This window comes from Micromys minutus (assembly GCF_963924665.1).
Source record: "Micromys minutus genome assembly, chromosome: 1".
Taxonomy (NCBI): domain Eukaryota; kingdom Metazoa; phylum Chordata; class Mammalia; order Rodentia; family Muridae; genus Micromys; species Micromys minutus.
In genome coordinates, this window is record NC_137969.1 from 121,890,786 (window position 1) to 121,903,870 (window position 13,085).

The 13,085-nt window shown below is 42.4% G+C and overlaps 1 protein-coding gene and 1 long non-coding RNA gene across 3 annotated transcripts in view; one reads left to right on the plus strand and one right to left on the minus strand.

Moving 5' to 3' along the window:
* Window positions 1-3,292: 3,292 nt before the first annotated feature.
* LOC308425716 lies at window positions 3,293-8,083 on the minus strand. The gene is made up of 3 exons (XR_013975167.1): window positions 7,730-8,083; window positions 5,854-5,902; window positions 3,293-4,098 (listed from the first exon to the last, which is right to left on the minus strand). It is a non-coding gene; the product is annotated as an uncharacterized lncRNA (long non-coding RNA).
* A 123-nt stretch (window positions 8,084-8,206) lies between these two features.
* The window catches only part of UBE2K (ubiquitin conjugating enzyme E2 K), a 56,096-nt gene continuing 51,217 nt past the window's right edge, over window positions 8,207-13,085 (plus strand). For both annotated transcript variants that reach the window (XM_080918698.1, XM_080918699.1), the window contains exon 1: window positions 8,207-8,444. In XM_080918698.1, coding sequence (XP_080774824.1) covers window positions 8,382-8,444 — 63 coding nt within the window. In that variant the 5' untranslated portion in view covers window positions 8,207-8,381. The remainder of the gene's footprint in view (window positions 8,445-13,085) is intronic.

A 13,085-nucleotide genomic window follows, 5' to 3' on the forward strand; every position in this document is an offset into this window, starting at 1 on the left:
AGTGTTGGGAACCTAACCTAGGTCCTCTGCAAGAGAAGTGCTCTTAACCACTGAGCCATTTCTCCAGTCTCTAAAAATGCTGACTTTTAAACTACAAGTATATGTGTAGACGGATACAGGTGCCCTTGAGGTGTCAGATTGCCCTGAGGTTGGAAGCAGTTGTAACCCAATACATATACAAGGGCAGGAAGTACTTATAACTTGCTAAGTCATCTTTCCCTATACAGGGTTCTAAATGGCTCTGAAAGGGTTAAAGAGGTTATAGGGTTCAAAAAGTCTGACTAAAGACAAGAGCAGAGAGCGAATAAGGATGCAGAGGGAGAGAGGCATTTCAGATGCTTAGATTTTTCTGTAGTGAAGCCATTTCCTGCTGCTGGGGTATGACCACCACCGATGAAGCAGCGGCAACTGTGGTGACTACAGAAAACCTTGGCCTGCAGTCCTTCCACCAAAACATCAGGGGAAAACTCAATAGTCAAGTCTCTGTTGATAGTAATGGGTAGAGGGCTAACGTTCTCTTGGAGAACAAGGGGGAAGTTCATGATGCCCTCCCACCTCAGGTATACCAATTTGAACCAGCTGGGGTCTTGGGTGTGTGTGACAGAGAATAGGAGGGATGTGACTTTTTGGTAATGCAGTCGTTCTGGTGTCACCGATGTCCCTATAGGTAACTTCAATAAACTGATGAGGTCACCAAGATGGACATGGATAGAACCTAGCATGAGTGGACAGAGTCGAGCAGGTGAAGCATGCTGAAGGCTCAGAACAGTCAGATGTTTGTCATCTGACACACATACCTGCGACACAAAGCACATGGTCTGCTGTTAAGATGCCAAGTGCCACCCTATCCTAATGTGACACATCTCTCCTTTACATAAACCATGGGAACATGTTTTTGTGTGTCCAGACCATGAATCAAAACAATATCAGAGGGCTGAAGAGAGATGGCTCAGTAGTTAAGAGCACTGCCTGATCTTCAGAGGTCCTGAGTTCAAATCCCAGCAACAACATGGTGGCTCATAACCATCTATAATGGGATTGATGCCCTCTTTTGGTGTGTCTGAAGACAGCTACAGTGTACTCATATATACTAAAGAAATAAATCTTAAAAAAAAATCAGAAAATCCCATATGCCTTAAGCGTCCTGATTTGATAAGTTTGTTAAGTTATCAGTCTGAACCTCATGGTTTATATTGAATAGATGGTGGTTGTTTACTTCCACAAACAAGTTGTGGAGTCATTAGGTAATGTAAAATGGAGTCACCCAGGACACTACGGTTCTGTGCAGTACTGTAACTTAGGTATAACTTCATCTCAAGGTAGCTCAGAAGAAGAATTTGATAGAGGTCATCTATAGGCATTAATGATGACAAGGGCTAACACCTGCAGGAAGCCTTCCTTGGTTCCCACATGCTTAGATAAGGTACATCAGCAGGATGATGAAAGAGCTACTGGGAGAGCCAGGGATGGGAAGTGTGGGCTTTGACAGATAAGGGTGACGTCATCAACCCTCAGCTGCATCTTCTGTCAGACCTTTCCATTAGCTCTTAAATGGAACACAGATTTTAATGGAGCCCACTGATGCAGAGACTCCACTGTAGAATATACTTCCAGCATCTTAGAGCACAGAGCAGACTGGATGGGGATGGAGAGTTAGTTTGTGAGAGCAAACAAAAGTATTTAGAAAGTGCTTGTGTTCCAAATGACTGATGGGTAATTGGCATAGATAAGACAACTGTGGGTAAGTACAAAGTAGTTGTGAATTTTAACACAACTAAGTTCTCTCCCATGCTGGACTCTGGGGTGAGCCTAGAGGCTTCTCGTGAATGGAGGTTCTAACACAAAGCCCTTTGCTTTAGAGATGTGAAAGGAATTAACCAGCTCAGCAAAGGCAATCCCAATGCTCAGCAGGGTGAGAAAAGGGAAGGCCTCAAGAGTTATATAAACAGAAAAATTCTGAGATCTCACCACCATTATTATTTTGAGAAACTCAGAGATCCACCTGTGTCTGATTCCAGAGTGCTGGGATTTAAGGTGGGCACCATCATGCTTTCTTTTTAATCTTTTTTCCCTCCCTCCTTCCTTCCTTCCTTCCTTTTTTCTTTTAGTTTTTCGAGACAGAGTTTCTCTGTGTAACAGCCCTAGCTATCCTTTTTTTTTCAGGTTTATTGAAAATATGGCATCACAGATTAAACAGCTCCACGTGGTGTTTTGAAATTCATCCCTACTGTAGAAGCCCTGGCTATCCTAAACTCATTTTGTAGAGCAGGCTGGCCTCAAACTCTGCCTCTGCCTCCTGAGTGCTGGGAATAAAGGCATGTGCTACTATGCCTAGCCCATTAGCCCGAGTCTTAAATGGGTGTTTTCCTAAAGCAAAGGCAGTTTTTTAATACTGGTTCACTGACTTGCAAACGTCTTCCAAGTGCTGGTATATTTCTTTGCAACATATCAAACATTCACAACTTTTACTAAATTTCATCAGAAACACCTGGTAGGTAGGTAGGTACATTTTCTTTCTTCCTTTTTTTTTTTTTTTTTTTTTTAAATAGGTCCTCATATAGCCCAGGATGGGTTTCCCGCTTTTTAAAAATCTCTCAGATGCTGAGATAATAGTCCTGTGTACCACTATGTCTAATAACTTCTACAAAAAAAAAAAAAAATCGGAGTTTTCAGTTATAAGTTGAATAAATTCAACAAATGATTTTGCGATGTTGGTTATCAAACCCAGGGAGTTGCCAGGAAAGTACTAACCTGTGGAGCTCTATTCCAAGCTTGCGTTTCTTTTAGATTAAATATCTACTAGACAACCCAGTCTGCACAAATATATAGCATACTCAGTCATTTACAGTAAAAATCATGTCCCATGAATAAACCTTTAGTTTCACAACTCAATCACACAAATGCTTTACCATTTTGTTAAAGTGCCACTTTCTCATTTAATCAGTAGAACATTAAGAGAATCTCCAGGTAAATCTCCATCAGAGTTCCATATCTCAAATCCTGCCACTTGGGAAGCAGACGAAAGAGCTCAAGTTGGAGGTCAGCTTGCCCTACACATTGAGACCCTGCTGCACATTAGCAAAACTACATGCTAATACGACAGACTACACGATGAGCGTCCACTGACTCTTCCATTTATTTGTGTGTGTGTGTTATGTGTATACATGTGTGCATGCCAAGAGCATGTGTGGAAGTCAGATAAACAGCAAGTCAGTTCTACCCTACCATGTGAGCTGTAGGGAAAGAACTCAATTATCAGGCTTAGCACTCACCGATAGGCCCTAACCTATTTTTCTTTCCCCTAATACTTAAATGTATCTTTCTCAAAGATGACTTCCATTGTTCACTTTCTTTCTTTAGAAAAATTTATTTATTTATTATGTATACAGCATTCTGCCTGCATGTATGCCTGCAGGCCCATAGAGGGCACCAGATCCCATTACAGAAGGTTGTGAGCCGCCATGTGGTTGCTGGGAATTGAACTCAGGACCCCTGGAAGAGCAGTCAGTGCTCCTAACCACTGAGCCATCTCTCCAGCTCCCATTGTTTACTTTCTTACATGGTTTTATCCAGTACTATTTAAAAACTCACAAATATTACATACACAAACTCAATCTTTCCTGCCATGTAAATGGTAATATATTAATAAGGTATGACTTATATTACACTGAAGTGAAAACTTCTGGTTTGGAAAGTCAGTTCTGTCACATGATGGTTTGCTGGGGCTCACAGGTGAAAGAATGTCCTATTAAGGCAGACACCGAAAGAATGTTTTCCTGAAACAGACACAGGTGAAAGGATGCTTTACCATAATGAACACGTGAAAGGACCGATGAGGAAAGGAGTATATGATCTCCAGACAGTGGGGGACAAGCACTGAGCATTGGTTTCTTCGCTAACAACACACATGTATTGGTTCTTCTTTGATGGCGTTGTTGAGCTCAACTGTGGTAAGGCAGCCTTTGAGAGAGAAGCTGGCCCAAGAACTGTGAGGTTCTGTGGCAGCTTGCCACTCCAGTGGTCTGGTCTCAGGCCGCTTGGTGAGCCTTGCAGTTTCTTCAGGGTTGAACTACAGCTGTCGTGCCCGGTGCCTGCCTGCTGAAAGGAATGGTCGGCAGCTGCTGAGTCACATGAACGTTTGCTACGGGACTGAGCTGCTGCCAAAGAAGATCGAGCTAGCTTCCAAAGAACTATTGCTGAGCAGGTCCACTTCCCCCACATCCTAATAACTTTTCTCTCCCACTACCTCTGCAGGGTGGGGGGTTAGAGGTTGTACCCTTATTAAAAGTAGGTTGCAAAAAGTTTATGCCCACATTACGTAGTTTTTATTATAGCTTGGATATGAAGTACCTCCCTGAAAACATTCATGTTTTGAAGACCCCAACTAGTGGATCAAATCATTGAGTGGTAGGTGGATCTTGAGAGCTCTGACCTAATCAATGTATTGACAGGTTCATAATTTCATGGCATTATGGATGAGCTGATAGGCATTTTGAAGGTGGTGCTGGAGGAAGTAGGGGCTGGTGAGATGGTGCAGTGGGGAAGTTGCTTGCTGCTATAGAAATACTAAATAGGAATCTTTCCCCTATTCAATACTATAAAAGTTATGTTTACAACAAGGAATTCAAGAGGTTTTTATCCCCTTTCCAACCTTGGAAGATCTTAATGCAAATTTTTATATCCTTCCTGTTTACATAAAGGCCTAAGGCTCATAGTACTTGATGGCCTAGGGTGACTCCTTTCCTTCATTTCCTTTGCACCAATTCCTTTCATACTAATTAAGATTGTCATACTAATTAAGATTGTGAAGCGGGACCCCAGCCAGCCAATGAGAAAAAGACACAGGCACTACCAAATGCCTTTCCCATCTTAATGTGTTCATGCTTCGAGTACATCTTACTGAGCAAGGGTAAAGTTTGTCTTTTACAGATTTTTCAGTTTGAATAGTGGCTCTCTCTTTTTTTTTTTTTCAACCTGAACTTATTTCTAACACTGCTTGCCTGGTGACCCGAATTCGACACTTTGACTCGTATGGTAAAAAGTAGAGAATGACTCCCTAATTCTTTCTTTTGGAATAATTAAAAAAAAAATCTTGGGGGCTGGAAAGATGGCTCAGAGGTTAAGAGCACGGAGTGCTCTTCCAGAGGTCCTGAGTTCAAATCCCAGCAACCACATGGTAGCTCACAACCATCTGTAATGGGATCTGATGCCCTTCTCTGCTGTGTCTGAAACAGCTACAGTGTACTTATATATAATAAATAAATCTAAAAAAAATCTTTTCAGTGAAGGACTTGATATTATTGGGGTCACCTTCTGGGGTCTGTTTTTACTCCTAGAATCTGGAAGGCAGAGGCAGGTGAATCTCAGTGAGTTTCAGGCCAGCCAAGGCTACACAGAGAAACCCTGTCTCAAAAACAAAGAAACAAACCAACCCCAAAATCTCCCTAAAACCCAAAACTAAAACCAACCAAACAAACAAAAAGAGGTGTGAGTTTAATGCCAGTGCTCAGGAGGCAGAGGCAGGTGAATCTTTTCTGAGATCAGCCTGGCTTACCACTGAGCTCTGGGCCCGCAAAGGCTACACTGAGACCCAGCCTCAAAAACAAAGAAAAGAAAAACCCCAAGGCAGGCAAGTTCTAGATTTCAACACCTATCAGGAGGTAAGAGGGCAGGGAGCTATTTAAGGTGTCATGGAGGTCAGACACGCGGAGACTAAGTAGCCATACAGTGGCAAGCCTTATAGAAAGGGTGAGGAATTCACAGTGCTGGGAGAAAGAGCACACATATTAAGGAACAGTATACTTAGCAAACAGAAGGACGAAAAGCAATATTTGGAAAAGTTTGCAGACTTACAAGCATAGCTGCCACTCAGCTCCCAAGCTCAGCACAAGGGGTGGAGATTCTGGGAAGGAAAAGTACAGCATCTCATTAAAGAGCTAATTATGCCACCTACCTCTCTAGTATGGCTTAAGGTGGTCCCTTAGCCGAAGTTACTGAACCAGCCTGGCTGGAATGTCAGGTCTCCACCCAGACTACAGATTCCATTCTCTTGACCAGAAGTTTTTCTCTAGGCTACCCCAAACACCCCTGTCCTAGCTTGCCAAGTAGCTGGGGTTAAGCGAGTCAGTCACTTTGCCCAATTTAGAATTACTGATGTACAGATAAGTTGCAAAGATAGCAGGGATTTAAATATGCTCTTCCCTTACCTTCGGTTAAGCTGAAGGTTGAAAATTGTGGTGCTTTGCTAAGACCAAGGCGGTAACATTGTTACAACACTACTCAGGAGACTACTCAGATGTCAGTAGTTACATTCTGTGGTTCTCTAGAATGTTAGCAGAATGAATTTGAAACCTGGGGCTGTAGTTAAATAATTACTTGCATTAAAAAGTTCACAAACCTTGGCCTGGTGTGGAGGGGTCTTCCGTACACTGAGCAGAAAAGGTCTGTTTGTGGTCCGTCTAGGTAGTATGAGAGCCTGTTTACACACCACACACACACACACACAACTTGGCTGAGCTATAGGCCAGTCATTGTTCACATACTTGGCTTGCACAGACCCTGGGTTCAAGCTTCAGCACAGAAAACAAAAATTATCAAGTCCCTTTCTTTCAAAGAAATCATCCGACCTTTATAACTAGTACACCCTGAGTATCTTTGTTTCTTGAGGTTAGGCAGAGTAGGGTGGAAAGTGACTTAGGTTGTATTGGCACAAATTCCTACAACTTTTCTTAGATTTATATCATGGCAAAAATCCTTTGTAGTGTTCAGTTGTTCAGTATATAGTTGATCCCCCTCAAAACCACTAGGGGGCTCTGTTATAAGATCTTTTATAATTTATGTCAGTCTACTCAGAGAAAGGTTTTGGGATGATGTTTCAGAATTTTGAACTCTTAGAAGTTTAAACAACCTCCTTATTTCACAGACAGGGGAACCGTAGCCGGCAACGGACATGGCATAGGAGAGAAGCGGGAGTAAAAAAATCTTCTCGGTTTCCTGCAGCACTCTCAGACTGGTTTCCCGAACTCATGATCCTCCTGCCTCTGTCTCCCAATCTAGGATTACAAGCGTGCAGCACCGCACTCAGTTTGGATTAGTTTTGTGATGGAATACTGAACTGATTGGTTAGGTGACTACAGGAAACATACTCCTAAAATAACGCCTTCATTATCTTACAATGTTATTTTCAAAGTGCCTATATTATAGTGTTTTAAAGTCTTACTAACCACTTTCAAATAGCCTCTCAACGTTGTTGCTCAATTAATTAAAACATTTTACTCGTTTATCTTTTCTCCACTCAATTATATTCACTCACTGCTTATTGACGTCGATGAGCGCCAAACTCCTTTGTAGATCTAAAGCTCTTTCGGCCTTCTATTTCTCCGACTGTCACTATACTATATACATGTTTTCACACGCTTAATCCAGCCATTCTCACAGCGTGGTCGCTAAAAAAACGGGCTTCTGGGAGCTTGCTAGCAATGAGAATTCTTAGGCCCATCCACACTCTAGGGATAGGTCCTAGCAATCTAACCAGCTCTCCGGGGATTCTGAGGCACGTTCAAGTTTGAAAAACATGTTAGTTCTACAGCTCAGCTGATTATCTAAACAGGTCAAAGATTTCACTTCTGTCTTTTCAACCCATCACAGGCCTCTTGCCTGGCAACACCTGTATCAATTACAACCCGTGAGATGCAACCATTACACAACCTTAAAAAAAAATCTGTAATACCTGAGATGACCGAATAATAGTTGCGTTATCATGGTTCCAGAACAAAAGCTACGGCAGTGGATTTCCCGGGGGTTTACCAACGGACGGTGGGCAGGCCCCAGTTCCTGCAAAGCTTTTGCCTCCGTTAGACACAGGGAGGCACCTTTAGCCCGTGGTTCTGGGTCTGGCCGAGTTAGAGCGGGGCTCAGCCCGGCTGGGGGGAGCCCGCCAGGCGGGGCTCCCACCTCGGGTGCGTGGCTAGGGACTGGAGGCCTCACCGTAAAGTGGGCCGAGGGGCAGGGGAGGACCAGCACAGAGGCCGCACCCTCCTGGCCCCAGCCGCCGGCAGGGCGGAGCCACGCGGCCGGAGCCCCGGCTGGGACGCGCGGCGCGGGCTCGCTGCTGAGACGTATGGGGCTTCCCACTGGAGCGGCTGCGCCGCCCGCCCGGGTCAGCGTGGTGCGCATGCGCGGACCCGGCGCCATTTTGGTGGCCGGGCGCGGAGGTGATTCTACGCTGAGGGGGAACGCGACGGCAAGGGTGGCAGTGGCAGCGTTCGTGTGCTCGGGTCTGAATCACTGAGGGAGGAGGCGGTGGAGAGAGAGGTGGCAGCGGTGGCGGTGGTCGTAGCGGTGGCGGAGGAGGCGGGTACGAATCAGCTGCGGGCAGAGACATGGCCAACATCGCGGTGCAGCGAATCAAGCGGGAGTTCAAGGAGGTGCTGAAGAGCGAGGAGGTCAGGAACGAGCTACCGGACACCCCCATCTCAGCCCAGGGCGGCAGGGCCCTTCCTTCCGCGACCCCGGCGGCCCCAGCCGGCCTCGCTGCGGCCGCCTTTCTGCCTACGGGGAAGCGGCAGTCTCCCCTCCTCCTCCCGCTGCCTTTCCCTCCCCTCCCCGGGCCCTGGGATAGGCGGTCTCGCGGGCGGCCGGCCGGCCTGGGGAGGAACAGGGTTTGGGGGGCCGATGCCGAAGCACTCGTCGTGGGCACGTGAGGTCTAGGGAGAGCCCCGAGGCGGCGGCAACATCTGGAAGTGTGACGGTGCGGTGGGGAAGGAGCAGGCCGAGAAAACCCGGGAAGTGGTTGGGGGAAGGGGAAAGGTAGTAACTAGATCCCCGGCGGCAGCGCACATCACAGGCCCACGCGTTTAGGGGCTACCCTGGATATTGCTTGCCAGGCCTTTGCTGTCTTTTCCTTAGGGAAGGAACCTCCACAGTCTTTAGGTATAGACGAGAGGACGACTTTCAGTTACTCCCTTACAGTATAGTGTTGGGGGGGACCGATGGAGACATAATGGGCAGTCTTGTATTGGGAAAGGGTGTTGAGACAATTTTCACTACAGATAAAGAAGATTGATTCCAAATTAGATAATCATCTCTTTTCTACGTACCCACCCGGTAACTAGGCCTCATCATTGACATTTAGAGCTTTTTTGTCTAGGCAAAGGCAAATTGCTTGTTAAATGATTTGAAGTAGGAAGAATAATGGAGTGAGTGTATGAGTAGCTTATTTCAAAATACTGTTTACCAGTGTCAGAGAGGCTCTCCTAGGGCAATGCCTCTGTGACTAGTGTTGTACTGTGAAACTTCATTATGATGTCCCTCATAGTTGACTTGAGACTAAACTTTTAAAAAGAGGCCTATTAAAAACAAGGGATTACATCAGATGCACATTGTTGTAGCTCATTATTAAGTTAGGTTTATTTTTCTGCCACAATATTATAGCAGGAAATAGCATATTTAAAAAAAAAAACTCCTACTATCTGTAAGTCCTGCAAGTTTAAAGTATATTAATGCTCACAAAATTTATGTGACGTATTGAAAGTGATTGAATAGTTTTACTTGCCTGTGAAAGTAATGGTACAACTTTTTAGACCTAAATCGACAAAAATGCCAGCTTTTCTATGATTGGAACTTAACAACAAAATTCTGAAAGTAATTATTTTTTTCAAGGTTCACATGTTTTTCACTTGGCGCTCTGATATTGTCATTAATGATTTTTAAATTCGGCATTTTAAGCATATGAGGAATTGTTATAAATCTTGTAGCCCTCCAGCTTTATTTCTGCCCCCAAACTTGCAGATGTTTAATTATCCATCTTTCCAATTAGACATGAAGAAAGTCAATCAAAATTAAAGTGACAATATTAGCAGATTTAGTGAGCATATTAAGAAATAATAGTGATTTATCTTACATAGCATGAACTCTGACCTCTGTTTTCATTTGCCAAAACTCTGAATGGAAGGATGACTTTGTATTTTTGTGGAACAGTGCAGAAACAATGTGAATGACTGTGTTCACATTTTTAATGGTGGTTTAAACTTTTTCTTTAATAAGCAAACTTAGTTTTGGATTGTTGTTACATATTCTTACCTTCTTAACAGCCTAAAAGTATTCTATAATGAGGTTGTTCAGGTCTTAGACTTCTCTTGCTTTCTTTTATCTAAAAGTGTCAAGTTCCTGCCCTGAAAATCGATATATTCTCTCTACTTTGTGTGGTGTGACTTCTCAACCTGGCATTTGGTGTTTAAGTGGAAGATTATCAGCATTTGTATGGCTCTATTTAACTGATGGGTTAAGGAGAAGGCTCCATGGGTAAAGATGGCTTGCCAGATGACTAGAGTTCAGGACCCACGTGGTAGAAGGTTTTTTCCTTTGACCTTTACACCCATACATGCAAATAAAACTAAAAGCTCATCCTCGTGTGTAAGATTTTTTAAAAATTGTCAGTGGTTCTCAGGAGGAAACTAGGAGGTGTTTATACACTTTATTCAAGAGTGGTCCCTAACAACCTAGCAGGGAACTCATTTCAAGGAAGTAAGTTTCAAAGAGTATTTTGGAAAAAAATGAGATAAATTTTAATATTGTAAAAAACCACAGCCAACAGTTAGTTAGCTTCATCCTAACATATATTTCGTGGACATCTTAGTAAGTCCAGTTCCCTAGATTTTCACTTGAGTGAAGGACGCATAGTGTGCAGTCTTAAGTTGAAAATATGAGCTTTGAATAGTTAGTTGGTCAAGTAATTAATTCACCATGTCACTTCATGTAAATCTCCAGTGTACAAGGTATATAATTCATTTGGTAGTGTTTTAATAATTTTTAAGTGCCTTTGCAGAGACTGTCAGAACATGCCTTTGATCCCAGCATTGGGGAAACAGAGGTAGGCAGATCTCTGAGTTCCATTCAGTATGGCCAGGAATGCATAGAGAGATCGTGCCTCAAAACACGGAAATAGGTGGGCAGTGGAAAAGTCAGGGTTCCTCTCGTATTCAGGGGGAGTTCCAGAATGACCCGGGCTGTTAACGCAGAAACCCTGTCTCTAAAATCACAAACAAACCCAACCAATCAAAGATAGCTTGCATTCATTGAATTCTGATTTTAAGAAGTTGTCTTTAATAGTTAATTTGTTAAGTATCTTAAAATATAAACCCTTAACATAAACATGAAAGATGAAAAGCCAGATACTGTGAAGAGGCAGTCATATTAGTGTCAAAAGAGGAGATGTATTTGTCAGTACAGGTGAAAGGATTCATGGGAAATCGGTAAAACTGGTGAAGTTGTGTGACTGGTCATGGGGTATAAATCTCCCATTTTTAGTCGTGAATAGTGCAAAGGTAGTGTGTGTTTTTCATAAAGTATGATTTGGAGATTGGTCTTTTGTCTGTTAGATACTCTAAAATATGACTGAATTTTAAGGAGTAGTTCAGATGTGCTTAGAATAGAAAATGTATCTAAAGTACATTATAGTTTCTGAGTCACGTTATGTAAGTAACTTACTGATTTAGAGGATCAACAGATCAGTCATAATTTATCAAATTGTGGGTTGTATTGCTACCAATTATTACTGCAGCCATTTACAAAATATCTCTTCTACTATTGTTTATATATCATTGCTAATTCTATTTCATATTGATTTGTTTGTTTTTTTAAGACAGAGTTTCTTTGTAGCATTGGTTGTCCTGCAGATCACTTTGTAGACCAGGCTGTCCTTGAAATCACAGAGATCTGAGGTACCTCTGCCTCATGTGCTAGGATAGTAAAGGCATGTGATGCCTATCTGCTTAGTAGGTCTTTGCACTACGTCTACTTTTTACATGAAAAATTGAGGTTCAGAGAAGTTAAATTATTTGTCTTAAGAATTTGGCTTTTCTTATGCTAATATGCACTACACTGTCATGGCTCAGTAAGGCTAGGTGTACTTTAAAAAAAAAAAAAAAAAGAATTATTTTATGTAAATGAGTACACTGTAGCTGTCTTCAGCAACACCAGGAGAGGGCATCGGATCCCATTACAGATGGTTGTGAGCCACCATGTGGTTGCTGGGAATTGAACCTCAGGACCTCTGGAAGAGCAGTCAGTGAGTGCTCTTAACCATTGAACCATCTCTTCAGTTTGGCTAGGCATACTTTTAATTATTAAACTTGGGCCTACATTTTTATTACTTGTAATACTTTGAATTACTTGCTAAAGCATTTAAGCACAAGTTTAATTAATATTCGTATAAACTCATTGCATGGTACCTATAAAAGTTTACTTGAACTTTAACATATTTTATATTTGAAATTCAGTGATAGACATTGCCCTTAATGTATATCATCTGAGTTATATTTATGTTCATGGTACCTGTTATTTTTTTGTGTAATTATTATTTATAGTTTGCTAAGAATTTGTAATATACTCTAGTAGAATTTTTCTAGTTATATAAGCTCCTTTTATGTGAGGATTATTTAGTGTGCCTTATGAAGTGGATTGAATATAGCAGCCTTACATATTGGTTTAAAAAACAGAAGTCTATACAAGTAATTGTTGGATTGCATTTCTTACTTCACATTTATTTATTTATTAATTATTGATTGATTGATTGATTGAGGCAGGGTCTCTATATACCCTGGCTGTTCTGAAATTCAATATGTAGAGCAGGCTGGTCTGGAGTTCAAAGAAATTTGCCTGCTTCTCCCCAAGTATGAGAACTAAACACATGCACCACTACCATACATAGGCTTTTACTGTACTTTACTTTGAAAAAGACTTTGTGAGGTGGGACATGTGTTCAGTTTTGAAAACTTGTCTAGCTTGTGGGGAGCTTTAGATTCTGTACTCAGCACTGCAAAAGAGAGGCTTTGATCTCTGGCAGATGTTTGCTTTATAAAGTGTATTTTTATTTTCTGTGAACGTATTGAGCATATTGCTCTCAACTCCCCAAAGACTTAACATTAATAGAATGGTAGAGTAGTAAATAAAGGGTAGGTAACAATACAGCAATGCTAGCTAGGTCAGGACTGAGTACAGTTCAGGCAGTGTAGAGAGCTTCCCGAACATCTGTAAGACTGGCTTCTGTTGTGAGCACTAGAGTAGGGGGAGCTAGGTGCAAAATT